General features: G+C 39.9%; 1 protein-coding gene across 4 annotated transcripts in view; it reads left to right on the top strand.

Annotated features, from left to right (window-relative positions):
• The window catches only part of LOC145349105 (stAR-related lipid transfer protein 13-like), a 370,169-nt gene extending 345,426 nt beyond the window's left edge, over positions 1-24,743 (top strand). For all 4 annotated transcript variants that reach the window (XM_080197456.1, XM_080197458.1, XM_080197455.1 and 1 more), the window contains 9 exons: positions 1,423-1,602; positions 6,005-6,164; positions 9,117-9,315; positions 10,735-10,945; positions 12,833-12,947; positions 14,436-14,657; positions 17,504-17,721; positions 19,474-19,650; positions 23,176-24,743. In XM_080197456.1, coding sequence (XP_080053582.1) covers positions 1,423-1,602; positions 6,005-6,164; positions 9,117-9,315; positions 10,735-10,945; positions 12,833-12,947; positions 14,436-14,657; positions 17,504-17,721; positions 19,474-19,650; positions 23,176-23,293 — 1,600 coding nt within the window. In that variant the 3' untranslated portion in view covers positions 23,294-24,743. The remainder of the gene's footprint in view (positions 1-1,422; positions 1,603-6,004; positions 6,165-9,116; positions 9,316-10,734; positions 10,946-12,832; positions 12,948-14,435; positions 14,658-17,503; positions 17,722-19,473; positions 19,651-23,175) is intronic.
• The last annotated feature ends 2,695 nt before the right edge of the window (positions 24,744-27,438 follow it).

The raw sequence follows: 27,438 nt of genomic DNA, 5'->3' as shown, positions 1-27,438 counted from the left end.
TGCAACTACCCTTGCACTTATTCCAATAGTGTCCTATGTAATGTCTGAAGGTCTACAAATGCCACATCTTCTATACTTTGTCTTTATCCTCCATACTTAAAAAATTCTACTGGGCTTGTCAATGATACGTTTCTTTGCTTAAATTCCAGTTGGCTGCTTCTAATTATACTCTGCCTTGGTATAACTTGATGTTCTGATGAAATTCAATATGGAGTTGAGGCCCCAATCAGACCAGCCATGGTCTTATCACAGGTGTCATAAGTCCAACGGACCAAATGGCCTACTGGTTCTATTGTGATTCAGTGCTGTTTGTGATATGTGACAGTATTATGACATGGCCAATTGCAAAAGCAGTATGTCAAGTTAATTATTGTAGTGATGTGAAAAGCTTGGAGGAAGAGGAGTGAAAGGAGATGCAGTGATATCCTCAAATTCCAAGTTTCCAGTTCTGAGCTTTAAAGATGGGCAGTTCCACAATGTCCCTGGGCATAGGCACTTTGCCCCTTGGAGTGTCAGGGGTCCAGGCTGGCACTGCCAAGATGCCAATGCCTGGGAAGACCCCTTATCCTATGCTCAGTGCCAAATGCCCATTGTGGACCTTGTGACTTGGGTGCCTCTTGAATTTAGGGCAGTGGAGTGGGAGAATTGTCCCATGTCCTCTGTTTGTTGTGTCATAGATATCTGCTCTAATCTTGAGTGCTGCTATATTTTGTAGTTAAGGATTTGCTTCTAAAAACTGATACTAGATTTTAGTTTTCTTCCCTGCAATGAAGTAGATTATCATAATTTTATAGGTTTATTACAAATTAAGTTGTTGATGGTTATCCAACTGGCAGTGTTTTATAAATTTTGTATAATTTTCAAGTTGTGTTGGATAATGTGCCCTTTTGGCTGGTGTTGCTAGTCTTGAACCTCTACCTCTATTCAAGCATGGGGATAAATTCAAGTTGGACTGCTCAGTATCTGTGCATAGACCAGAATTACTCCACTAAACCAATAGGCAGTCACTACAAGGTCAGGATCAGTTCAGTTCATGTCGTTTTATTTCAACGAGGCAGGGAATTTGGTGAAGGATGTAACAATTACATTGATAATGGAATTGCTACATGCATCCAACTAGTGGTAAGCCTGTGGAATTCACTGCCACAGAAAGAAGTCGAGGCCAAAACGTATGTTTTCAAGGAGTTGGATATAGCTCTTGGCTCGGGATCAAAAGGTATGGGGGAAGGCAGGATCAGGCTGTTGAATTGGATGATCAGAATGAATAGCAGGGCAAGCTCGAAGGACTGAATAGGCTGCTACTCCTATATTTTTCTATAAATAGTTAATTTGATTTTTTTTCTTGCATCCAGTTTCCACATTTCATACGCCTCAGCTTTATTTTAGTTTTCTTAATTCTTGTAATTTTTCACTTTCTTATAGGCGTCAGAGGTTACGGTGGCACAGTTTCCAGATTTCACATCGACTTAGTCTTGCGTTAGCTTCGTTACAGATCAGCAACCAGTCAGCAGCCCAGCTCAACCTGCTGCAGAAGTTTTCTCTTCTCCGCCTCACGGCTATAATGGAAAAATACTCCCTTTCAAATAAACATGGCTGGACCTGGTGAGTTACTGTTATATTGAGCATTAAAGCAAACAGTGAAGCTTAACAGTTCAGTAGTTTGTTTTTAAAACTGGAAAATTTGTATGTATGATTAGAAATGGATAAAGCTCTTCTTTTTATAATTGACTTTTTGACTTTACATGCCAAGGGCCCATTTGTCAATCACTTTGGAATCTTCGGATTTGAAAATTGTGGGCAGGAAGTGGGCACATGTTTCTTATTGCCTGTCTTTACGTCTGAAGCTTTTTGCGCACGGTGTTTATGTCTGAAGAAGGCACAATGGGGTGGCACATCGGTTAGCACTGCTGCCCCTCAGCACCAGAGACCTAGGTTCAGTTTTGGCCATGGGTGACTGTGGAGTTTGCACGTTCATCCTGTGTCTGTGTGGGTTTCTCCAGGTGCTCCAGTTTACTCCCATATGCCAAAGATGTGTGGGTTAGGTTGATTGGCCATGATAAATTGCCCCTTAATGTCAGGGGGTTGAAAGGGTAAATATGTGGGGTTATGGGGATAAGATAGGACCTGGATGGGATTGTTGCGGTGCAGGCTCAATGGGCCAAATGGTGGCCACCTGCTCTGTAGATTCTATAAAGCACCAAGGCTTTATCTTCCATATGATGAGGTTCAAGGACTAACACCTGAGGCTCCTTTAAATCTCCTCATTTGTTTGCAGGGGATTAACACAACAGATTTTTGATAAGAGAAGGGATTAAGGGTTATGGGGAGAGGGCGGGAAAGTGGAACTGAGCCACGACAGATCAGCCATGATCTTATTGAATGGCGGGGCAGGCTCGAAGGGCTAGATGGCCTACTCCTGCTCCTATTTCTTATGTTCTTATGTTCTTATGTTCTAGATCCTGAATTTAGCACCCCCAATTATTGAAGCACTAGATTAGGGCCACGTTTGGGAGATCCAGGCTTGAGATAGTCAAAACTTATTTTGCAAAGCACACTTGCATATCATGAACATCTCTCTGTACTGTAAGGAACGTAATTGCCATGTAATCACCATAAACCAGAAACGACTTCATAAGCACACTTGAATTATGAAGTCAAAGCTCGAGATGTAAAGGTAAGCATGCTGATACCTCACACCATCCAGTCTTCCTAGCTATGGCTTCACTATGTAGTGAAAGAACGGTTGTACAATAACGCTATTTTACAGCTGCCGTTGAATTAATTACTGACCTTTTTAAGGCACCAGTTTCTCTAATCATATTCAATTGCAAAAATAACTCTTTACAGCAGCAAAGCATCGGAATAAAACAATGCTGGAAGTACGTGGTAGGTTTGGCACCATCTGTACAGAGAGACAGAGCTGACATTAACCCAGAACATTAATTCTGTATCTCTATCCACAGCTGCTGAGATTTAGCAGCATTTTCTGTTTTTTGCCTCAGAGTTCCAGTATCTGCAGAATTTTGCCTTCGTTTTAACAAAACATGGGTGTCCCTTGATCTATTAAAGGGAAGATTGTCTTGTTTTTCAACTTTCATGAAGGATTAACCAGTGTTTAAAGTTAAAACAATACCCATAGAGCATTGATGCTTAATCATATCTGCAAGGGTTGAAATGTAAACAAAATATTTTTGGGAACCCACAATTTATTTAAGACCTTGTTTTTCAAAGTGGGTGTTTCAATGTTAAAAAATGAATCCCAAAGATCGCCTGAGCTCTTCCATTTTCTCTCTGGGTAAATTTTCACTGCAGTACGATGCATGACTGCATGAGGTGAAAATCAACAGGTCACTGTGGCCTGTATGTGAACTTGGCACCTAGCACCACATTCACCAGATTGGCACCAATTTCCGTTCCCTTTCCTTTCTAGTGAGACAACTGTAGATATGGATCATTTTGTTGTGCTGAAGAGGGGGCCAGAGAGACAGGTAGTAAGTGAGCTTGGCGTGAGTCACAAGGGACAGCCATTTGGTAGAAGTGAGTTGCTGGGAAAAAGAAAGTTTGAAAAAGTGGCCTAGAAAAAGCTTTGTTTAGTAATTGTGCTGTGCTTAGACCTGTAGAAGATGGACATTTGTCACTACTTTTCACATCCTATTGAACTGAATCAGAGTTCCCCTGCCTGAGTTCAAGAGCATGTAGGTGTTTACAGTGGTCTATTAGATAAGTAATGAGAGATGTTAGATTAAATTTAGTAGCCTGAAAGAGAATGCTGTCTTTAACCTTTTGGAAACTGTTGGATTGATTTAGATCAGTTTGGCCTAATAAGAATGGGAAGACCCAAGTAAAATGAGTTTATGGAACTTTACTCCCTTCCTCACCAAGTATTTTTGCCAATGAAAATAACCGAGAAGTGTTGATAATTAGGGCCATTTCTTCTGTGTGTATCGGCACTCCTCAGATTCTGGTCCTTTTTCTTATCCCCGATTTTAGCCATTCCGCCATTGTTGGCTTTGCCTTCTGTTACCATTGATGGAGCCTTGGCTTTGGACTCTTCCTAAAACACTCTTCTCTACCTCTTTTCCTCTTAATGCACACTTTTACAATCTAACTCTTGTACCACGTACCAAACTTTTTCGTTTTTGTGCTTTAACATCTCCTTATTTACCTTTAATGTTTTGAGATTTTACTGCATTCAGAGTATTATAAATACAGGTTATTGTTGAAAGCATTGGAAACATCCTTTGCCTAAAAAGCTCTCCAAATGTTATACACTTATCCAACATGCAAACTTGTAGCTGGTGCATATGGCATGATTTGACTGTTAAGCCTCCTGTAGGGTCATTTTCTTTTAATACTGAAATTGTTTTCAAAGCATAAGCTTTATGCACAAAGCTAATATCTGTGTACCTAAAGTAAAGTAGATTTTAGTTCAACCACCTATTGGGTCCGCAACTCTTCAAGAAATGCATCATACCATTTTGAAATAAATGATATCTGCAAAAGCACAGATGGATTTGGCAGACAGTGTTGTCAGAAATTGCTGAGTGTTTCTTGGCATGTTTCCTTTTAGACATGGTAGGTTTTAAATTTCTGGGCACGTGGAAAGATATAAATTTTAAATTCTCAAACCTGATCCTCCTAACCTATCACCATCCACCCACTTCAACAGAGTGGTTTTAAGGGGCGACAGGTGGCCAATCCACTCTTGGGATTTAGGACCGCCTCTAAAATCATGCCTCCCTTTTATCTCTCAAATTCTGGCAAGTAAAAGCAAGTGAGTAGGACTGCATCCATAAGGTAGGTGCACTGATGGAATACAATGTGGCAAAATGTGAGGTAATGCACTTTGGGAAGAATAGAGGCATAGACTATTTTCTAAATGGGAAAAGGCTTTGGAAATCTGAAGCAGAAGGGGACTCTGGGAGCCCTGGTTCAGGACTCTCGATTAGTATGCAGGTTCGGTTGGCAGTTAGGCAAATTCAATGTTAGCACTCATGGCGAGAGGGCTAGAATATAAGGGCAGGGATTTTCTGGTGGGGCTGTATAATGCTCTAGTCAGACCCCATTTGGAGTATTAGGAGCAGTTTTGGACCCCATACCTAAGGAAGGATGTGCTGGTCTTGGAGATGGTCCAGAGGACATTCAAAAGAATGATCCCAGGCATGAAAAGTTTCTCATCAGGAGCGATCCAGGAGTCTGAGTCAATACTCAATGGTGTTTGGAAGGAAGAGAGGGGGATCTAATTGATAGTTACAGAATACCGAGAGGCCTAGATAGAGTGGACGTGGGAAAAACCAGAACTCGAGGGCACAACCACAGTGAAGGGATGATCCTTTAAAACTGAGATGAGGAGGAGTTTCTTCAGCCAGAGGGTGGTGAATCTATGGAACTCATTGCTACAGAGGGCTGTGGCAGCCAGGTCACTGAAAGTCTTTAAGACAGAGGTTCTTGATCAATAAAAGGATCAAGGATTGTAGAGAGAAGGCAAGACAATGGGAATGCGAATCATATCGGCCATGATTGAATAACAGAGCAGACGATGGGCCAAATGGCCTAATTCTGCTCCTATATCTTTTGGTAACAGTATTTTCAGTGTTTTCTCAGGCCCAACAAACTTGATCTCAGTGCGATTCACTGGCCTCCATTCCTTTTTAATTCTTTTTCTGGGTAACTGCTGATGTAACACAGTCAGAAAAGTCCAAGGTTTGCAATTTAAATCAGATTTTTGGATGGCTCCTAGCACAGAACAATTGTCTGTAGGAAGTGCAAACTTCCTAGGTAATTCCAAGAAAACCTCACCCAGGAACCTTGCGGTCAGGTTCCCAAGCATATCTTTGCAATACCCCAAATCCAAACCACTGAATCTTGCAAGTTACAGGCCTTGGTTTGCCATTTGTTGAAACCATCATTAGGGATGTAGTGCATGTTGGCCAAGTGAGTGTTATTGTGGTGCTCAAGTCAGTCATGTCTCCTTCAGCAAGTAATGTAACATGGTTTCTTGCAGGTCAGTGCCAAAATTCATGAAGAGGGTGAAAGTTCCTGACTACAAAGACAAGAATGTTTTTGGTATACCTTTGATAGTTCATGTACAGAGAACAGGACAACCTCTTCCTCAGAGCATTCAGCAAGCCATGCGCTACCTCAGGAGCCACTGTCTGGATCAGGTACATGGATGAATACATTGAAACAGACTAGATCTTACTGCTTATCATTTTAATTGATACATTTACCCTCAATATTAATAATATTTGATTTAATAGCTTTTCTGTGAATGTCAGATTTTGTATGAATTGAAACAGCCAATTTGTTAATTTCATCATCCTAACAGGCCAAGTTAATTGGAGTGAGAAAAATTTATTGTCCATTTTCTTAATAGGTAATCATTAAACTTTGGCTGAATAGCAACATATACAAGTAAATATGGATATTGTTGTTTCTTCTAATGAGTGTGGCATTGAATGTCTAACCAATGTGAATGTTGACTTGGATATGGGAAGTCATTAATTGATACCTGTACCTTCATCAGCAGATGTCTAGCTATTCATGATGATTAAATATGGTTTTCACTATAAACAGCCCAGATTAGTGGACAATGCTGGTGTATCAAGTAAATTTGATCTAGTAGGCCAGCCTTCTGTCTGAGCTAAGAAAACCCAACGTGCACTTTTTTGTGGGTTGCCAATGCTACCCATGTGTAATTTTACGAAAGATTTTTGTCTTTTGGAGTCAAGTTCTCAGTGCATTTTGTGAGCCATTATGGTGTATGTAAGGAACATGGGTGCAGAGACAGGATGGTTGAAGTCCCAGCTTGGTTTTTAATACAACAGCCCAGATCACAAAACCATTTCAATGCCTACTAATCCTCATGCAATGCTGTCTTTCCCTCCCACCTCCAAACCACCCACTTCCTCTGCCCCTTTGTTCATTTGATTCCAATCCATCACCACCTTACATTCCCCATGCCACCTCTACACTCCCCGTGTATCTTCCAAAGCCATTCCCCACTTTACACTGTGTAGTTCTCAGAAACCATACAATAGCAGTGGGAATTATATTAAAATCATTGGAAAACCATAAACCCTCAAAAATCTAAGAATTCAAACTTGCTATCGTTCACAGTGAACCAAAAATAAGAGAGGGGATTAAGGGTTATGGGGAGAGGGCGGGAATGTGGAACTGAGCCACGACAGATCAGCCATGATCTTATTGAATGGCAGGGCAGGCTCGAGGGGTTAGATGGCCTACTCCTGCTCCTATTTTCTTATGTTCTTAAAAAAACCCAACAAAGTTAAAAGTTGCAATCCTGGAAGTATCCATTATAATTTCTAAACCAATAAAAAAAAAACACATCAAAGGCATATTCTGTTAAAGACTTGTAAAAGCTTCAATGGTTAATTGATTAATAAGACCACCTGCTAAGCTGAGGTTTTAAAACCCAGCCAAGCATTCCTAAAGGAACAGCTGTCATAGTTTTTGCTATCAGAATAGATGATGGAGCAGGCTCAAGGGAGCAAATGACCACCTCCTGGCCCTATGTTCCTGGATATTCATTTTAAAACAGAATGGCTATAAATTGGAAGGGAAACAGATGTAAAGCATTTTTACTCCAATCAGAAGCAGGCACTTTTTTTTGACACAGCCAGATCTGTGGGCAGCACAGTGGCGCACAGCACCAGGAATCTGGGTTCAGTTCCGGTCTCGGGTCACTGTCTGTGTGGCGTTTGCACATTTTCTGAGTCTGCATGTGTTTCCTCCCACAGTCCAAAAATGAGCAGATTTGGTGTATTGGCCATGCTAAATTGCCCCTTGATATCTAGGGGGATTAACAAGGTAAATGGGGTTGTGGGGATAGGGCCTGGGTGGAATTGTTATCAGTGCAGACTTGGGCTGAATGGTGGCCTCCTGCACTGTAAGGATTCTAAGATCTGCCCATTCAATTAGGTCAGAGCACACAAACATGACAACAGAGGATGTTGTGGTTTTTTTACGCTTTTGAATACATTTTTGTGCCTTCTCTATTTGGAAAAGTACAATTACACAATGCTGGTCATTGTAAGCAGCACGATCCCTATGATTAACCACTGCACTAAAAACACACTTACAATACAGTGCCGAATTGTGACAGCTAAAGATGTCAAAATGTTTTACAGCTGCCTTTCAGAATGTTCCTGATTCCTCTGCAGGCTTTCTGTTTTATTCAAAAACACTCAAATCTCGTGTGCTTTTAATGGGCTTCCAGAGTCTGCACCAGTATGTATTTCCTGACTAGAGAAATAAATGTTGTGGGATCAACAACATGGAGGGGAGAAAACAATCAATGTGGCTGTTCGCACGCTGAGACGTACCTCCACACCTGGATCAAAGTTCAATCCAGTGTTCACTTGGGTCTAAAATTCTGAAGTTACCAACAATCCAGAGGCCGAGGGTAAATTTCTGGGGACCCAGGTTCAAATCCCACTTACAGCAGATGGTGAAATTTAAATTCAATCAAAATCTACTGATTGTTAGAAAAACCCATCTGGGTTACTAATGTCCTTCAGGGATGGAAAAATGCTGTCCTTACCTGGTCTGGCCTACATGCAACTCCAGGACCACAGCAATGTGGTTGATTCTTAACTACCCTCAGGCAACTAGGGATGATCTATAAATGTTGGCCAGCCAGTGATATCCACATCCTGTGAAAAGAATAAAAAAGAATTCAGCCTGCATTGCACATTGTGGAAATCTCATTGCTGTGGACCATGTCCTCATGGTGCATCCTATATTAGAGACCAGAAACTGCTGAGTTTAAATTAGCTGCTCAGCTGCATTACCTTGAAATAAATATTGTTTCATATTCATTGTTGTGACTTTTGCTAACCTCCACCGTCGTCGTCTTCTGTTCCTTTTATAAACATAGAAGGACATTTTGTGCGCTGAAGAGTAAAGGAGTAACTGAGTACAAATTTGTGAAATGTTCAATAATTTGTCATGTGAACATGAAATTAATTCTGTGGCCTGCGGTTACAGATGCTTAAGTATTATCTTATAGAACTATCAGTTAATCGAATATAATTTCAACACACCAGTTGTGCTAATGGATTGTTTTACATTCTTATGTTTCCATGTTCTTCTAGGTGGGTCTGTTTAGGAAGTCTGGAGCCAAATCACGAATTCAAGCTCTTCGACAGATGAACGAGGCTTCTCCAGATAATGTCAGTTATGAGGATCAGTGCGCATATGATGTAGCTGATATGCTGAAGCAGTTTTTTCGAGATCTCCCTGATCCTCTGCTGAGCAGCAAGCTAGGGGAAACCTTCCTTCATATCTATCAATGTAAGCATTATGTTATCTATTGTGAATTTTGATTATAGACATTTTGGAGCTTTCCTCCTTGGTCCTGTGATTAATGATCGATCTTCATTCATTGGAATCAAATGAAATCAGAAATATAGTATAAAATAACTCAAACATAAAGTAGTAAATTTAAAAAATCTTAGTGATTATAGTGCATAAGCTGAATTACAAACTGTTCCTTTGAACAATTGAATGAATTTGGAACAAACCTGCTACTTTCTTTCACTTCTATTTTGGTTCAAATAAAGAATGAATGTCTAGACTGAAATAATCCCTATGATGATTTATTATAGACCTGTTGAGTGAGATGTATTGTTTGTTATATGATTTATCATTGCATGTGTTGATATGCTAGATATCCCATGAAGTAGCTCATGATTTTCAATTTTTTAATTTCATCAAATTATTATATAAAATGCACAATACAGACAGTCAGCAACACTAGCCCTTGTCTGTGTTTATCATCCTCCCACTCCTTCATTTGACTCTGTCAGCATAACCTTCTATCCCTTATGTACTCATCCTGCTCCCCCATCCTTAGCTCATAGAACAATAATTTAAAAGGCCTCCAAAAAGTTAGTTGTTGATTACTATTGTTAAAGCATCCCATTGTGAGGAGAAACAAGAAGTACAAGGATTCCTGGCGACTAGAAGAGGCAAATGATGATTAAATACTTATATTTAGAATAAAGAAATGGAAAAGATGCAAACAGGAGTGAAGCAGTGTGTGGAGTGAGCCTTGGAATCTCACTGCTGGTTGCACGAGTTATCCACTATCGTTGACAGAAACAGAGTAGCTCATTGAAGAAGGTGAATTGGTTGAGAATCAAAATTAATCAGTAGGTTGAGTGATAGGAACAATAATCACCTAGAGTTCCACCCTCCTGCATTTTGTAACTAACTTTGTCAGTACATATTCTATTCCTACTGCTAAAGGTCAGTGATCAGTCCTTTGTTGAAAGGGTTGATCAAGCAACCCGTATCCAGGTCTCCTGCTGCCTCCTTTCACTGATACGGTCTTTATATTTGCATATCAGTAGCAAGGATTTGTTTCATTTCAGCCTAGGGAATTCCACTCATCCTCATCATTACTGATCAGATAGGAATTTGTAAACAGAGCCCCTTCCTGAGCTGTGATCTCCAGAATTGAAGAGTGTGCTTGAGAGTATGCCATGATCATTATTAAAGGTGGGAATGCTGGAGGGGAGAATGGGTACATGGCCATCACCCAGAGGTCGTGGTTGATGCACAGATTACCTCTGTCTGCATTGATTAAAAAAATTTGAATTCAAATGTAGGTTTTAACGATACACTAAATGCCAATGATGTTGAAAAACAATCAAAGTATTGAATAACCATCTTGATTTGTTTTCTGACTGTCTGTTGTACTCTATGCAGATGTCCCCAAAGAGCAGCGCCTGCAGGCAGTGCAGGCAGCCAGCATGCTGATGTCGGATGAAAACCGCGAAGTTCTGCAAACCCTTCTTTGTTTCCTTAGTGATGTGACTTCTGTAACAGAAAACCAGATGACTCCCATGAACCTTGCTGTCTGTTTGGCACCTTCCCTCTTCCACCTGAATTTATTTAAGAAAGGAACCTCCTCGCCTCGGTAGGCCTCTTGCTACCTCTGTAGTATTAGTATAATCTGAAATCAGGCATTTTGACAATATTTAGAGAGTAGAAATTCAAATTGGCTTACCAACAATGGCTGCTGGGGGAAAATTTGAATCTGAAACTAAAACTATCGATTCCATTAACTTAATACCAATATTCCATATTGATAGCTGATGGTCATAGTACTGAGTCCATGCTTTTAAATGTCTGAAGTTTTTATTTCATATCAGAAAACCAAGCTTGATCAGATTAGAATTAGTGGCACAGTGGTTAGCATTGTTGCCTCATGGTACCAGGGACCTGGATTCATTCCCACAGACAGAGCAGGGGCCAAGAACACCCCAGTGTACTTGCTGCATTTTCTTCATCCTTTATCCACTGGACTTGCTAAAGGCAGATTGTGACAAAACTCTATTCTGTCCTTTTTAAAAAAAAAACTATTTCTGAATGACCTTAAGATGCAAGAGCAGTAGGCCATTCGACCCATCAAGTCTGATCTGCCATTCAACAAGGTCATGACTGATCTGATATCTTCGGCTCCACTTTTCTGCCTTATCCCCGTAATCCTTGATTCTCCTACCAATTTAAAAATCTGCATATCTCAGTCTTGAACGTACGTAATGACCTTCACAGTTCTACGTGCTAAAGAATTCTGCAGATTCACTACCCTCAAAGATTACGATTATTTTCATTCTAATCAGTGTCGATAAAGGTGGAAAGACCATAGCATATTAGAATGCATAATATTTTTGAATAGAAATGTGAAATTTGTTGGAGCTGGTCTTGTTTAAGCTCATCACAACAAATTAATTAGCAGAGCTCAAGATAATTTGGTCATTGTACTTTTAAAAAAAAACTGGCTTTAACAAAATGATTTATAGTAACTGTGGATCATTCAGTTCCCAGAAATCATTAATTTTTAAAATCTGATATGTCTATGATCAATGTAAACCTAAATTTAGAGCCTAAAAGCAAACTGAGCCAACTATTTTATTTCTTGGTATTTGCTTTTGTGTGCAAGTGCGATCTAATACTTCTTTATAACGAAGCACAGATGGATTTGACTGAAAATTTAATTTCCTCTTTACTGATTACATTGTTTGAGCTTAAGTATATTTATTCTCTGCATAAAACATCAAATATATATGGACACATGCATGCAAGGTGTGACAGCGAATTAATATCCTGGCATTTTCATTCAATTAGCTTTTTGAGGTCAGAAGTAAATTTTGCATGTTTAATTTTCTGGGCAGTTTTACCCATTTATTCCTCATTGGTTATGTGTTTTTCTCCAACTTGCTTACTACTTGGACAGAGTAAATTAGTCTGCTAGAAGTACCAACCCCTGAATTTAAAAGAGGACTTTTCAAATTATTTTAAGAATGTTTATAATTTATGTTGTGGCCCAGGATTTAAATCGGTGTTGTCCTCCTTGAGAAAGTTCAAAACTATACAGTACCTCATACCACAGCTGGAACTCTACCACCTCACTTGCTCTGGAATCAGCATAGGCGACGGTCCGACAACAAAATCTCTGACCTCGGGCAGGAATGTGCGGTCTTGCCTGAGCAAGGCCATAAAATCCCACCCCATGAATCGCTCTCCAGTGAGTAAGTGGGAAAACCAGTAGTAAAAGCAGAAAATGTTGGAAATCCACAGCAGGTCAGGCAGCATCTGAAGAAAAAAGTTGATTTTTCAACTTATTGACCTGTCAACAGGAATGTCTAACTAATTCACCTAACACAGGACAACAGGAAGCATTTTAACTGGTGAAATGTAAAAGACAGCTTCCTCTTTCACTGTGACACCATGCTTTTGTGTGTCTAACCTTCTTGGTTTGATATTAACAGTTAACCAGCTTTTTCCTGTTTAATTGCAATAGGGTAATGCATCGGAAATATGCAACAGGAAAACCTGATCAAAAAGATTTGAATGAGAACCTGGCAGCAACACAAGGACTGGCCCACATGATCATAGAATGCAACAAAATTTTCCAGGTGAGTTTCTTGGACGCTAACTGAAGAAATGTAAATCTGTGGGGATTTAAGAGAACAACATTTGGTGATTGCTGTGTCACTAATGTGTGACCATCAGAATCAATTTAAAAATGATAAAGTATAATATGTTATCAAATACTACAATTGTGTTATGAAATAGGTGATGCTTAAGCCATTAGCACCAGATTGGAAATTATTAGGAATTGCAAACAGCTGCCTTTTTTCATTACTAGCTGGGGCAGAGGGGTCACCTGTTAAGCTGTTGTGTTGGATTGGCTGGAATTGTTATATAATGCAAAGTGTTTAATTCCAGGGCATTTGAGGTGTTGGCTTTTGTTTGCTTTCAAACTGCTCAAACTTCCAGAAGTCAGCAAGTGACCATCTGAAGCCATCTTGCCTGGAGTGTTATTCACTTCACTTCAGGACAGCACGGTGGCACAATGGTTAGCACTGCTGCCTCACGGTGCTAGGGACTTGGGTTCAATTCAGGGCTTGGGTCACTGTGGTGTTTGCATGTTCTCACAGTGTCTGTGTAAGTTTCCTCCCACTGTCAAAAGATGTTAGGTTGATTGGCTATGCTAAATTGCCCTTTTAGTGCCAGGAGAACTAGCACGGTAAATACGTGGGGTCAAGGGGATAGGGCCAGTGTGGGATTGTTTGGTAGAGACTTAATGGGCTGAATGGCCTCCTGCATAATAGGGATAGTGTAGATTCGATGCTGTGCAGCCAGCAGTGGTGCTTCCATGTGGACACCCTTACAGTCATTAGCCTGCCTATCTTGGGGCCTGTTGAGGCTCCAGATTTGCCTATCCTGTGATTGGGGTTGGATGGGATAGTGAACACAATGGCAGCCAATTAAGAGGCTGTCTCTTGGATTGCTCAGTCAGTTTTGCTGCCAGTAAGATAAAAGCAAAATACTGCAGATGTTGGAAATTGAAACAGAAAATGCTGGAAAATCTCAGCAGGCCTGACAGCATCTGTGGAGAGAAAATAGAGTGAATGTTTCAAATTTAGATGACCCTTTGTCAGAGCTAAGAGCAAAGAAAATCAAAAAAATTATACTTTTGAGGTGGAGGGTTATAATTGGACCAAGGGACTGTAAAGATTATGAAGAAAGCTGAGAAAAGATCCAGCCATTTGTGTTCACTTTGTGCAGCAATAACTTAGATAATAGAGCTATGTTTGCAGACAATAAAATAGGAAGCAAAGTAATTAATTCTGAGAACCAAGGAAGCTGCTATGAGATGGTAGTAAAATATTTCAATTGGCCAACAGTGACAGGTAGATACAAATGTGAGGTAGCACATCATTTCTTTTAAAGTTACATAAAAGTTGAAAAACTGGGACTATTATTTAGAGACGAGGGACACAGCTGGATCACAGCAATGTGCAGACTGTTGGAGTGAACTCATTATGATGTCCTGCTGGATGCAAAAGAAATTGTCTGTGACTTAACTTTACCCAATTATCAACTTGTTTCAAAAACAGATTCCTCAAGATATGATGATGCAATCTCGGAACTCTTACATTGAATCTGATGCCCATCCACTGACACTGGAGGAACTTGGAAAGCAGCTGGAAGATGAGGGGGCAAATTACCAAACTTACCTGGAGAACCTGATCCAGAATCTCCAGAAAGAAGCCAGGGAGAAATTTAAGGGCTGGGTTTCCTGTCCCTGCCCTGATAACACTGAACTTTCTTACAAAAAGGTACATTTGTGCATAAGTACTTGTGCTTCAAGTTAATATTTTAACAATTGAAAAATAAGTGTATACTCCTTTTGGGGCAACATTTTTTAAACACTAAAAAAAAACTAGTTTAAATTATATCTAAATATTCATTAGCAATTTATTGTTGTCTTATTCTGTGCACAGGGTTGTTTTGCACTGCCTACTGGAATAATGGTTCATCAAAAAATTAAGAATGAAAATTTCAGCAGCAGCTGCAAGTGCAAATAAAATGCAAAAATGTCTACTGCTTTGGTGGCATAGATCAAATTGTCACTGAATGGATTGGTAATGTGTGGGCTCACACTGTCCAGTCCAATGATCCTTTGTAGGAGAACCAATTTCTGTCAGGCACTCCTAGGGGATGGTATGAAGAAAAAGCCAATTCTATTGAGAAGAGAAGGCTGCCACACAACTGCATTGCTCTCTCACCTCCGAACAGCCAAATAAAAAGGCCTGCAAGCGGATTGCCTTTCTGTACTGAACAGCAATCAGTTATCTAACACAGTAGCAGCATAGTAACTTAGAAAGTGTAGGGATGCTGTACAAATAAGTTTTCAACTTAGACATGCCATTTACACCAGAAACGACCTAACTAATAATGGTAAACAAAATGCAGAAAACATTGGAAATGAACAATAAGTCAGTGTAGATAGCAGAAAACAATAGTTTGGGTGCAGACTCCTCTTTGAAACTGTGAAAGAGGCAGAATGGTTTTCTTACTAATGCTGGAGGAGTGCAGGCATTCTGTTACACTGTCAATTTCCCAGTGCTTGGCCATTGTTCATTTTGCTTGACGTTGCTGTTACTCGCTATTTGGGTGCAATAACCAAGTACAATTTTGTCTATATATTGAAATAACAGCTTCCTCCTGATGTCCTAAAACATTTTCATCATTATCAACTACATCTTACCACAGAGAGAGAGAAATTACTGGAAGTGCAAACACATTAATTAGCATCTGTCAAAGGGAGGGGCAGAGTATAATCTGGGTGTATTCCCTTCAATAGTGGAAATGTCACAATCTGTTTTCTTTCAGATTGATCTTTCAGATATTTCTACCATTTTTATTTCACTGATATGATTCATGAGGTGTTCTAGTTTGATTTTGTTTTATTGAGATACATAGAATCAATGCAAATATTGCTGACAGACTCATGGTGAAGCCATATTTGGTGATATTGTCTCTTCAAAGAGACATTTATACAGCACTCTATACAATCTTAGGTTGTCCCAACCAATGTTAAAGCTACTGAATTACTTTAGAAGTGTATTCATGTTGTATGAAATATAGTAAATTATCCCAAGAACAGCAGTATGATGATGATGAGTAGGAGTAGTAGCGGCCTTTTGGCCCTTCAAATATATTCAGTCATTGACTAAAATACTGATTTTTGTACCTCAACACCACTACCTTGCATTTATCCCCATAACACTTGATTTCCTTCTTATCCAAAAATATATTGATTTCTGTCTTGAATGCACTTGATGACTAAGCATTCACAGCCCTCTGATTACAAAATTCCAAGATTCACAATCCTTTTCTATTTATCTCTGCTCTACTTTAGAGCTTTAAACGTTAAAACTTAAATGGACAACCCTTACCCTGTGATTGTAACCCTTATACGTTTCCTATCCAGGGGAGATATCTTGTCAATCTGCTTAAGAATATTCTGTTTGAATAATGCCTCAGTTTTTTTAAATTTCTAAGGATATAGGCCCAGCCTATTTAATTTCTCCACGTAGAACAATCCTGTTGCACCAAGGATTGGTTCTCTTTAGTCTTGTGTTCCAATGGCTTTGTAATAAATGCTTACTTTGTATTTGCATTCCTAATTGTTTGTTGCACCTGCATGTTAACTTTGTGCTTCATGTACAAGGACACCCAGGTCCCTCTGATCAATATTGCACACTCTCATCATTTTAAAAAAAATACTGCTTTCTGTTTTCCCTACCAAAGTGTATAATTTTTCTATTTCAAGCCTGCACTGATCATGGATGGTCTAGTTAGGAACACAGAATCAGTGCAGGCTTGGAGGGCCAAAGGGCCTGTTCCTGTGCTGTATTGTTCTTTGTTCTTTGTTTTCCATGTTATATTCCAAATGCCATATTTTTGACCATTCTCACTCAGCCTGTTTATGCACCTATACAGCCTCTTTGCATCCTCCTTTCAGCTTATTTTCCTTCCTAACTTTGTATTATCAGTAAAGTTGAATTGATTACACTCAACAAACCCATCACCTAAGTCATTGATCTAGCCTGTAATTAGTTAAAGTCCAAGCACTGATCCAATCCACTAGTTACAGCCTGTCAAACCAAATTCTTACTTTTTTTTTCTGTCCATTAACCAACCTTCAGTCCAGGCTGATGTACTTTCCCCAGTTCCAGAAGCATCCTGTGTCTTAGTGAATGATATTTGAAATATAAATACAATGTAACTATTGGCTCTCCTTTATGACATCTCTAGTTATGAGATGATCAGATAATCCGTTTTAGTGGTATCTACTGAGGGGTAAACATGGAAGAACATCAGGAGAATCCCCCTCCTCTAAAAGTGCCAGGGATCTTTTTACATCTCCCCTGAAAGTTGGCACTCCTTCCAGTGCAACACTTCTTCAATACTGCATGTCAGCCTCGTTTTCATGCTCTAGTTTCTAGAATGGGGTTTGAACACAACCATCTGACTCGGAGGTGGGGAATGCTAACCACAAATCCACAATTAACACATACCTGCTAATTATGAACCATTCCAGTCACCTATGAATAAATGATGTTTCTTGCTTTTCCACGTTCTGCTTCCAATTATGAAAGCTGTTGTTTTCTTGTAGGTTGGTGATGGCCATCCTCTTCGATTGTGGAAGGTGTCTGTTGAAGTTGAGGCACCACCTTCAGTTGTTCTAAATCGGGTACTACGAGAGCGCCACCTGTGGGACGATGATCTACTGCAATGGAAAATCATAGAATCACTGGATAAGCAGACTGAAATTTTCCAATATGTCTTGAACAGCATGGCCCCTCACCCCAGCAGGGACTTTGTCACCCTAAGGTGAGTCTTGAATGTACCATATACCAGATAATATAGAAAATAGAAGCAAGAATAGGCTATTCAGCCCTTTGAGCCTGCTCTGCCATTCATTATGATCGTGGCTGATCATATTCAATACCCTGATCCCACCCTTCCCCCGTTTATTATGGTTTTTGGAAATGAGACAAGACTAGTCATGGAAAGTATGTAAAGGTTGAGAGTGGGAATTATCCAGTAAAAGATGAGTGAGCCGATCTTTAGTTTAAAGTTCTAAATTAAATTTAAATTGTTAAAAACAGAAAGGAATTGCTTGTCAATGCCATTTAACTGTTTGCTGTAAGTGGCTGAGCAAGGATCAGTTACTGAGAAGGGGAAGCTTGGTGAGCACTTGTAACTTGGATGCCACTCAACACAAAGGATAAAAACAACGAGTGATGTGCAGAGTGTAAAAGTTGAGAATTTGGAGGGAGTGAGAATTTTGTTATGTGGGAAGGAGTTACTGTTTTTCTGCTGGCAGCCCTTGTGGTTCATGTTAGCTTCAGGTGTGATGTTAAAAATGCCCAGTGTTTTAGTGCTTATTGCAAGTTGTTTGCTAAAATTTCTTCATCTTCTGCAAAGTAGATATAAATATGTCTGTCCTAATTTTGCTCCTGAAAGGTCAGACTCTATTTTTAAGCTGTGTCCCCCAGTTCTATAATTTCTATTTGTTTACTCTAATTGTTTCCTTTAATACCTCACACTTGATCAAACTACCCCTTAATCATCTAACTCACAGGGGAATTCTACTGTCCTTCTAATTTAACTCTTGGAGTCCAGATATTATTCTGGTAGATCAGCACTGCACCTTTTCAGTACATCCTCCCTAGGGCATGGTGTCAAAATGTAAGAGTCATAAAGCGATAAATTCCCAAAATGCAGATGACTTTCACAAGATTTGAAGGAAAGTAGGTGAGAATATTGCCAATGCCTATATTTGTTATAATATCTTACCTATATTTAATTTGTAAAATTGTATGTACTATTCTGTTATTTAAGAAAGGTGAGAGAAAGCAGGGGATTATAAACCAGTTAGTCCAACACCATGAAAATTTTCAGCTGATCAGTCAGTGCAGATTTGTAAAGTTTGGGTTGTGCATTCAGTGAGGATTAAATGTGGCCCAAGTTTCCTAAACTGCAAATGATCCAATAATATGGAATGCTTGCATCATCGTCAGTCATTAAAATTCTATGATTTTAATTTGCATTGGCAATCTACAGAAGAATTAGTTTGTTTGAATTACATCGTCACACATCGGTGCATGAAATGTATCACAGCATTGTGATAATTCTTCTGACAAATGTGTTACTGATATGTTATTCCATTGAATATTAATTTAAAATAAAACACTTGTGATTTTCTTGAATCTCACATTCATAGAATCCCTGCAGTGCAGGAGGAGGCCATTTGGTCCATTGAGTCTGCACTGACAACAATTCCCCCTAGGCCCTAGGAGGCAAATTAGCATGGCCAACTTTGGGCGTGGGAGGAAACTGGAGCACCTGGAGGAAACTCACGCAGACACTGGGAAACTGTGCAAATTCCACACATAGTGACCCAAACCGAACGTTAGATTTAATTTCCATGTAATTGATTTAAATTGTTCCTTTTATGATCGAGTCTCACCTGATATTGGCGAAGTTCTACACCTATTGGACATTTGGTATGAATATCTTTCTATTTTTTCTCTTGTAAACTCAAGATAAAATAACTGTTTTTGTCTGTCTCCCTTTCAGAACATGGAGAACAGATTTGCCAAAGGGAACATGTGCACTAGTGGCCATTTCCATTGAACATGATGATGCACCTCTGGTGGGTGGAGTCCGAGCCATGGTCATTGATAGTCAGTTTCTGATTGAACCATGTGGTTCTGGGAAATCCAGAATGACCCACATAAGCAGAGCTGATCTAAGGTAAGTGAGTTATTGTACTTGTGGAGCTCTTCTGTTAATCAGCTTTTTACAATTTTAGTATCTGCTTCTAGAAACAAAAGGGGAGAAAAGCCTTGGACAGCTTTGTTCTTAAAGAATGTCCCAATCTCTTTTGGAAATAGATGAAAATAAGCATTTGAATATTGCTGAAGAGAGACGTTTTTGCATTGCGCACTCACCAGGATAAATGCAAGAGTACCAAATTTCAAACACCACACAGGTTATACAACAGGAGAAAATGGGTGCCGATTTGGTTTAAAATCAACTTTAGTTGGCTGAGGCTTAGTCATGGAGAAAGTAGCAGGGAACGATAGGCTGCCCATGCTTTCAGGCCATTCAAAAAAGGGAGAGAGAAGGAGGCCAGCAATTGAGGGGCATTGGAGGGAGCAGCATACTGAGGAGGTCGGGGTTGCAAGCGGTGGGTCAGCACTGCAGGGAAGGGGAAGAGGATTGGGTGGGGAGGATGTGCGGCAGGGTATCCAGGAGGGGAGAGTTGAGCAGGACATGGGGGGTGGCTGATGTTCAGGCCACAGGGGATGGGTTGCAAGGCTGGTGATGCAGAATTGTGGGGCTTGCCAGTGATCAGGAGCCAACGTGCATGTGCTGATCTCAGTGCTGACAGATTGGCGCATGTGCAGTGGCCATCTTAGTGCTATGCTGCCAGTCTCCCAGGCAGGAGTAGGCCCCACCCACAGCTTTTCAGTTATTTATGCTGGTGCACTGAGTGTGGAAGGTTCATTTTGAAAATATTGCTGAAGAAACCAGCGTGCTTTTCTCTGGTTTTTGTGAATTCAACACTTAATTTTTTTGGGGAGAATTGCCCCCAAGGTGTTCAAAAAAGATAGGAAATGAATGAAAGGGGGAAGATTGGCTGTATTAGAGACATTGGAGGTGTACAGCATGGAAACAGGCCCTTCAACCCAACTGGTCCATGCTGCCCCCTTTTTTTTTAAAATCCCTAAACTAATCCCCAATTGTCCACATTTGGCCCATATCCCTCTGTACCCATCTTGCCCATGTAACTCTAAATGCTTTTTATGCTCTCTGGTTTTAGACTGCCCTATCATTGGGGAAAGATATTGACTATCTAGCTGATTAATATCCCTCATTATTTCATAGACCTAATTGATTTTAAGGGAAACATTGCAGTGCTGGCAAGGAAGAATTTTCCACATAGGTCAATGATCAAGTCTGATTGGCTAAAGCTAAGGAACAAAAATGTCAGTGTGGTCCATAGGCCAGCATCTAGTGGGAAAGATGTAGAGGAACAAATTTGCAAGGAAATTAGAACTGCAAGAATTATGGAGTAGTTATCATGTGGGCCTTTAAGTACTCAAATATAGACAGACAGTAGAACAAAGGGCAGAGAGGCAAGGAATAATGGGGATACTGCTCAACCAGTTCTCAGGAATGGGGTGAGCATTGTATAGTGATGGTATAGGAATAGTGATCATTGTATCATAATGACTAGGTTGGTTATGGAAAAAGACAAAGAACAATCCAGTGTATAAGTAGTTAACTGGAGGAAAACCAACTTCTGTGTGGTAAGAATGCATCAAACGGATCAGTTGGAATCGAATGTTGGCAGGCAAAATGATATTTGAACAATGAAATGTCTTTAGAGATGAGATAGGTACAGATGGAGTATAGAGGGGAAAAAAAATTAAACAAATCCAGAGTTCCCTGGATGACAAAAGGGGTAGAGATTAAGAAGAAAGTGTGCTTATTACAACTGTCAGGTGGACAACACAACCATGAACCAGACTGATTAAAAGGTTCAGAAGACGAGTAAAAAAGCAAATGAGAAGCAAAGAGAAATCATGTGGAAAGATTAGTAGCTAATATAAAAGGGAACGCAAAATTTGTCTGAGTATATAAATAGAAAAGAAAAAGTAAAGAGTGGGGCTGATTAGGGAGGAAATTGTTCTGGGAATTCTCAACATTGACTCTGGACCCCACGAAATGTCTTGGCATCAGGTCAAATATGGGCAAGGAAACCACCTGCTGATTACCATGTATCATTCTCCTCTGCACTGCTGGATGCCGCTTGAGGAAATACTGAGGATGCTAAAGGCACAAAATGCATTCTGGATGGAGTATTTCAATGTCCGTCACCAAGAGTGGCTCAGTCACATTACTACCAACTGAGTTGGCCAAGTCTTAAAGGACGTAGCTGCTCACTGGGTTTGCAGCAGGTGGTGAGGGAAAATATACCTGACCACCACCTCAACAGTCCTATCTTTAAAGTTTAGAACATATTAGCAAAAGATATTTATGGCCGTCTTATTCAGACAGCCTTTGGCCAAATGAGGCTCTTATTCAAAATAATGCTCTGAGATCTTCTACACAGTCTGCACATTCTCCCCATGTCTGTATGGGTTTCTTCTGGGTGCTCCAGTTTCCTTCCGGGTGCTCCAGTTTCCTTCCACAGTCCAAAAGACATGCTGGTTAGGTGCATTGGCCATGTTAAATTCTCCCTCAGTGTACCAGAACAGTGCCAGAGTGTAGCAACTAGGGAATTTTCACTAATTTCATTGTGGTGTTAATGTAAGTCTATTTGTGACACTTAAAAATAAACTTTAAACACTTGAGAGACTCTGAAAGATGCAGCTGCAGCAGTGTGGCATTCCCTCAGTACTGCACTAGCATGTCAGCCTAGAGTGGGACTTGAACCAGAGGTGTGTGCAACCAACTGAGCCATAAATGCCACTATAATAAGAAAGTGAGGTATATGTCGAATCTGATGCGTAAGCCATACTAGATCCAATCTCGCTGTCATTTTATTAGGATTTCATCTCCATCACAAAACCCTCATACTGAGCTTGTTCATTCAGGAATACAAGAAAACACATCAGGCAGTGAGTTTCAAAGCACTTTCAGTTTTGAAATTCTGCTGATATGTAAACTGTTCAAACCTCCCTCTACTGATTGATGATGTCATTGTCTTGCCCAATTGAATTACTGCTTTGTAACCATCAACCATCTGTTATTGAATGTAGCATTGCTGTCTAAGTCAACTAAAAACAGATTTCTGGAAACATACACCTAATGAATCAACACCTGATAAAAGAAAATAGGTCAGCATTTCAGGTCGTACTCTTCAATCAAACTTAGGGATGAAATATACCCAAGATGGGAATCCGTCATTCTTTATTATGTACAGACAGATTTGTGCATTTCCAGCATGTTCAATTTTTATTTTCTTTATTCAAGCCTTGTGCTTTCTCAATGGCATGTTAAACAGCACAGATGCTTTTGTGGTTTTTAAAAAAAAGCACAAATCTTTTGAAATTAAATTGTTGTTTTCCCTTAAGCTGATGGAGGTATCCTGCTGCGTAATGTGTATTAGTTACTTGTGCTCTATTGACATGGCTGGGTGCCAATGCTGTTAATTCAGAAAGTAACTGCAGGCTGGTACTGTTTTATTCTCAGATATTTGCAGCTGCTTGCCTGAATCTCTGGGAATGCATCACACTAATATCCAAATTCTTGTGTTCCTGCCCTCAGGGGTCGCACTCCAGAATGGTACAACAAAGCCTTTGGGTACCTCTGTGCAGCAGATGCTGGGAGAATCAGAAACTCATTTCAACCTATAAACGCAGAAGGTCCTGAAACCAAAATCTAAAGCTGAGAAGAGCCTGTATTGGAAGGGGTGCATTTATTGAGGGAATGGGAAGGCTGATTGCTCGAGGCAGAAATATAAATGGGCAGAAGGGCAGTCAAATGTTCACTGTAGGGGTGAATAGCTTCCTTGCTAGCAAAGATAGTTAGAAAATTCTTGTGTTGAGTATATCTCTGCTTAAAGGTCACCATGACACTGTGTTTCTCTAGGTTGTGGATACAGTGGTGTTGACCTGCATCATCCACGGCAGACTTGAATAATATTGCAATCATCTGCTCATTGCTGGATCGATTTGAATTAGATCATGCACCTGGAGCTGTTCAGAAAGTCACTGTTTCAACATTTTTAATTTATCCACGTAAACTCAGTGAACACAGAGTCCAGATAATTATATTGGGGCATGTATAAAAAAGCTGCGATCCATAAATCTCCAGAGAACTTTAACCTGTGCTTTGCACAGTCCAAGGAATAAATGCTTCTGAGAAGCATCTTGCATTTCTATATATATATGTAGATAATAAAGATATATAATAAGTATAAATATATATATATTCTGTATCTATATTGTGAACCTTTAACATTCAGCTATGATGCCTGGCTGATTATTCCTGGCTCTTGGATTCCAAATCTTGCCACAGAATTTTAAAGTCTATTTTGCTAATGCGAGCTGGGTGTTTGCACAATGAAGCCAATTTTACAATGACCTCTTGGTGAGGTCAGATTTGCTTTGACACAGTTGTGGCTTGACTATACCCATAATGGAAATAGTTAAGAAAATCAACAGAGTTGAAAATAATGTGCATGTATAGATAGAGCAGATTGTTTTGCCACATCTTTGGAACCTCCCTCCTGCCAACATGCAAATATATATTTAAAAAGCAATTGTGCATTTCGGTAATTTATTGCTCAAAATTAGCAAATAAGCAGGAATTTTTACTGGAAACTTGTTAAAACTTTTCTGCAGAGAATATAGTCTTCATTATACTCAATTATTATACTGGGTGGGCATGTTTAAAGCACATTATAATTTTCACAGTATTATTTTCATATGCAATGTATGAGGTGCAATTACTCAAACAATAGTGAAAAATTGCTATGTCAGTGCCAGATACTTAATCGCCAGTCATATCCTTGATGCGTGTAGTCACTTTATATGTGCATGAGTCAAATGGTTATACTTGGACCATATTTTCAATGTAGTATTATGTCTCTGATTGGGATTCAGTATGACCAGGAATTTTATTTAAGGATGTAACTATTTATACCTCATATTTTTACCTCATATTTGTTGGATTTTTGTTGTCTGTAAATATGTTTATCTAATGTTTAGAGTGTGAAATTCTGATACATTTAAAATATTTGTGGTTAAAATTTTCATTTTCTTGTACAAAAGGTTTATTTTTCTTCATTATGAAATGCACTAATAAAGATTACATCAGAGCTTCTTGCTTTTGCTAGTGTTCACATGGAAGATTTTCTTGTTTACATGTATGCTGAAATGCTACTTAATGAGCTTTTTGGAGGCACAATTTGTTACTCTACAAATGACATAATTACTGCATGGCAAAATATAACTTTAATTTTTATGGTAAAGCTATCGTCAGCTGGACAACAATAGGACAGGAACATATAAGGGGGATGACAGTAAAACAAGAAGGGAGAATAAAGGTGTTGAGTAAATATTTTAATAGCTGAGGAAGGAGTGGTATGGAGGGGTTAGTGGGAAAGTGAAAAATAAAGAATTTGATCCAGAATGGACAAATGGCTAGGAGAGGAGATGAGAAGTGGATCACTGGCCATATTTTTCCTACAATACCTACCTAAATACAGTCAGCTATCAGTGGTGGCTCTTCTTCCTATCATACCACCCAAAACTACCTCCTGAAAAAAGAGCAAAGAGAAAAAAACCCTGGTATGAACATTGAAGGTATGACTTGCATTTATGGCATGTTTCACAACCTCAGGGATCCCAAAGTGCTTGCCAACCAATGATACTTTTGAAATATAGTTGCTATTACAATGTAGGAAATGTGACAGGCATTTTGCACACAACATTGGGCCTCAAACAGCATTGAAATAAATGACATGGTCTGCTTTGGTGATGCTGCCTAGGCATAAATATTGCCCAGGTCATGACGGCAATCTCTTTTTTTTTGTTCCTAAAAAGCTGTGGGATCTTTCACACACTTGGAAAAGGACAGATGGACTTGATTCAACATCTCATCCCAATGGCACTTCAGATATTGCAGCATTCATTCCTGCATGCAAAGTGTTATTGTGATATTTGTCTCAAGATAGTACAGCTGTAGAGGGTTACCTGACTTGAGGGACCAATGGGAACAGAGGGTGAGTGATCCACCCATAGGGTGGAATCCTCACTTGGGGCAGAATACATCTGGAAGCCACATTGTAAGTATAAGAACATAGGAGCAGGAGTAGGCCTTTGAGCCTGCCCCGCCATTCAATAAGATCATGGCTGATCTGAAGTGGCTCAGTTCCACTTTCCCACTTTCTCCCCATAACCCTTAATCCCCTTGCCTACCAAAAACCTATCTACCCATGTCTTAAATACATTTAGCGAGGTAGCTTCCACCACTTCAACGGGCAGAGAATTCCAGAGATTCACCACCCTTTGCGTGAAGAAGTTCATCCTCAACTTTGTTCTAAACTGACCCCCCCCCCCCCCCCCCCCCCCCCCGCCACCTCCTTATCTTGAATCTGTGCCCTCTAGTCCTGTAAAGATTGGAGTAGCTGGGATTGATGCTCTAAGGCAGCTTAGAGCTGCAAACCCTGCATGAAGTCTCTCTATCAATAAATACCTAATCACTTTATGTTCTAATCAGAACCATTTTAAAAAGTTTCATTTAAGGGTCTAAATCAATTTCTAAAGTTTCCAGACTGCAATAATCTTTCTTCTAATCTTATTAGACTGAAGTTCTACAAAAGATTGTTGAAACAATGCTTTTAAATTATTTTTAAAATGTAATAGTTGCTTCAAAAAGAGAACTGAAGTCATGGGAAGCAAACAGGAAATGAGGATTAGACTCAGCATGATGGGACAATGGTTAACACTGCTGCCTCATAGCGCCAAGGACCGGGGTTCGCTTCCTAGCTTGGCTCACTGTCGGTTTCCTCTGGGTGCTCCACTTTTCTCCCGCTTCCTGAAAGACGTGCTGGTGCGTTGGCCATGCTAAACTGTTCCTTGGTGTACTTGGAACAGGTGCCAGAATACCCTGTGAGATTAACTGGTGGCACACAAGTGAGCACTGCTGCCTCACAGCACCAGGGACCTGGGTTCAATTCAGGGTTTGAGTCATTGTCTGTGCAGAGTCTGCACGTTCTCCCCATGTTTGCATGGGTTTCCTCCAGGCCACTCCAGTTTTCTCCCACAAGCAGAAAAATGTGCTGGTTTGATGCATTGGTCATGTTAAATTCTCCCTCAGTGTATGTGTTGAACAGGTGTCGGAGTGTGGCCAATGGGGGATTTTCATTGCAATGTTAATGTAAGCCTACTTGTGACACTTCTTTTAAAAAAAACTTCTAAGAAAGAAAAGTACCAATGCAAACTTGATGTTTTTGTAAGCTACCCAATGCTGCCCTGTGTCCAATGCCTTCAAGTTCACCCTGATATGAGTATTTTCAGAACTGCTTGCTAAAATGGTTCTTAAATTGCCTTTCTCTCTCTATTTGCAATGTCGTTATAAAAGTGATTTCAATTAATAATTTTTTACAAATAAAATCAGAATATTCCCCCATTCTTGCATCATAACTTAAATATTCCAAGTTTACAGGATTGGAGACCAGTGAAGTATTATTGTTTTGCTGTACTTCCAGCCTACATCAGCATCTGCCTCTCCTGAGGGTGGAGGGTTGGCTATGACAAGTTTTAGGCTGTTGCAACGCAAATGTCCAGAGATTCTGGTGGTAATCAACATTAAAAGACAAAATTGGGCCATTTGAGTTTTAAATTCATTTTAAATTTTAAAACTCAGAGTTTAGAAGGATGAGGGGGGAAATCTTAGAGATGTATAAGATAATGAAGGGGATGGATAGGGTAGAGGTGGAGAGATTCTTCCCACTTAGAAAGGATAGTAGGACTAGAGGGCACAGCCTCAAGATAACCGGGGGTGGGGGGGGGGTGCAGTTAA

Source organism: Carcharhinus amblyrhynchos, chromosome 10, assembly GCF_965287045.1.
Source record: "Carcharhinus amblyrhynchos chromosome 10, sCarAmb.v2.hapA, whole genome shotgun sequence".
Taxonomy (NCBI): domain Eukaryota; kingdom Metazoa; phylum Chordata; class Chondrichthyes; order Carcharhiniformes; family Carcharhinidae; genus Carcharhinus; species Carcharhinus amblyrhynchos.
Note: the sequence above shows the minus strand (reverse complement) of the source record. Positions and strands in the feature narration are given on the sequence as shown.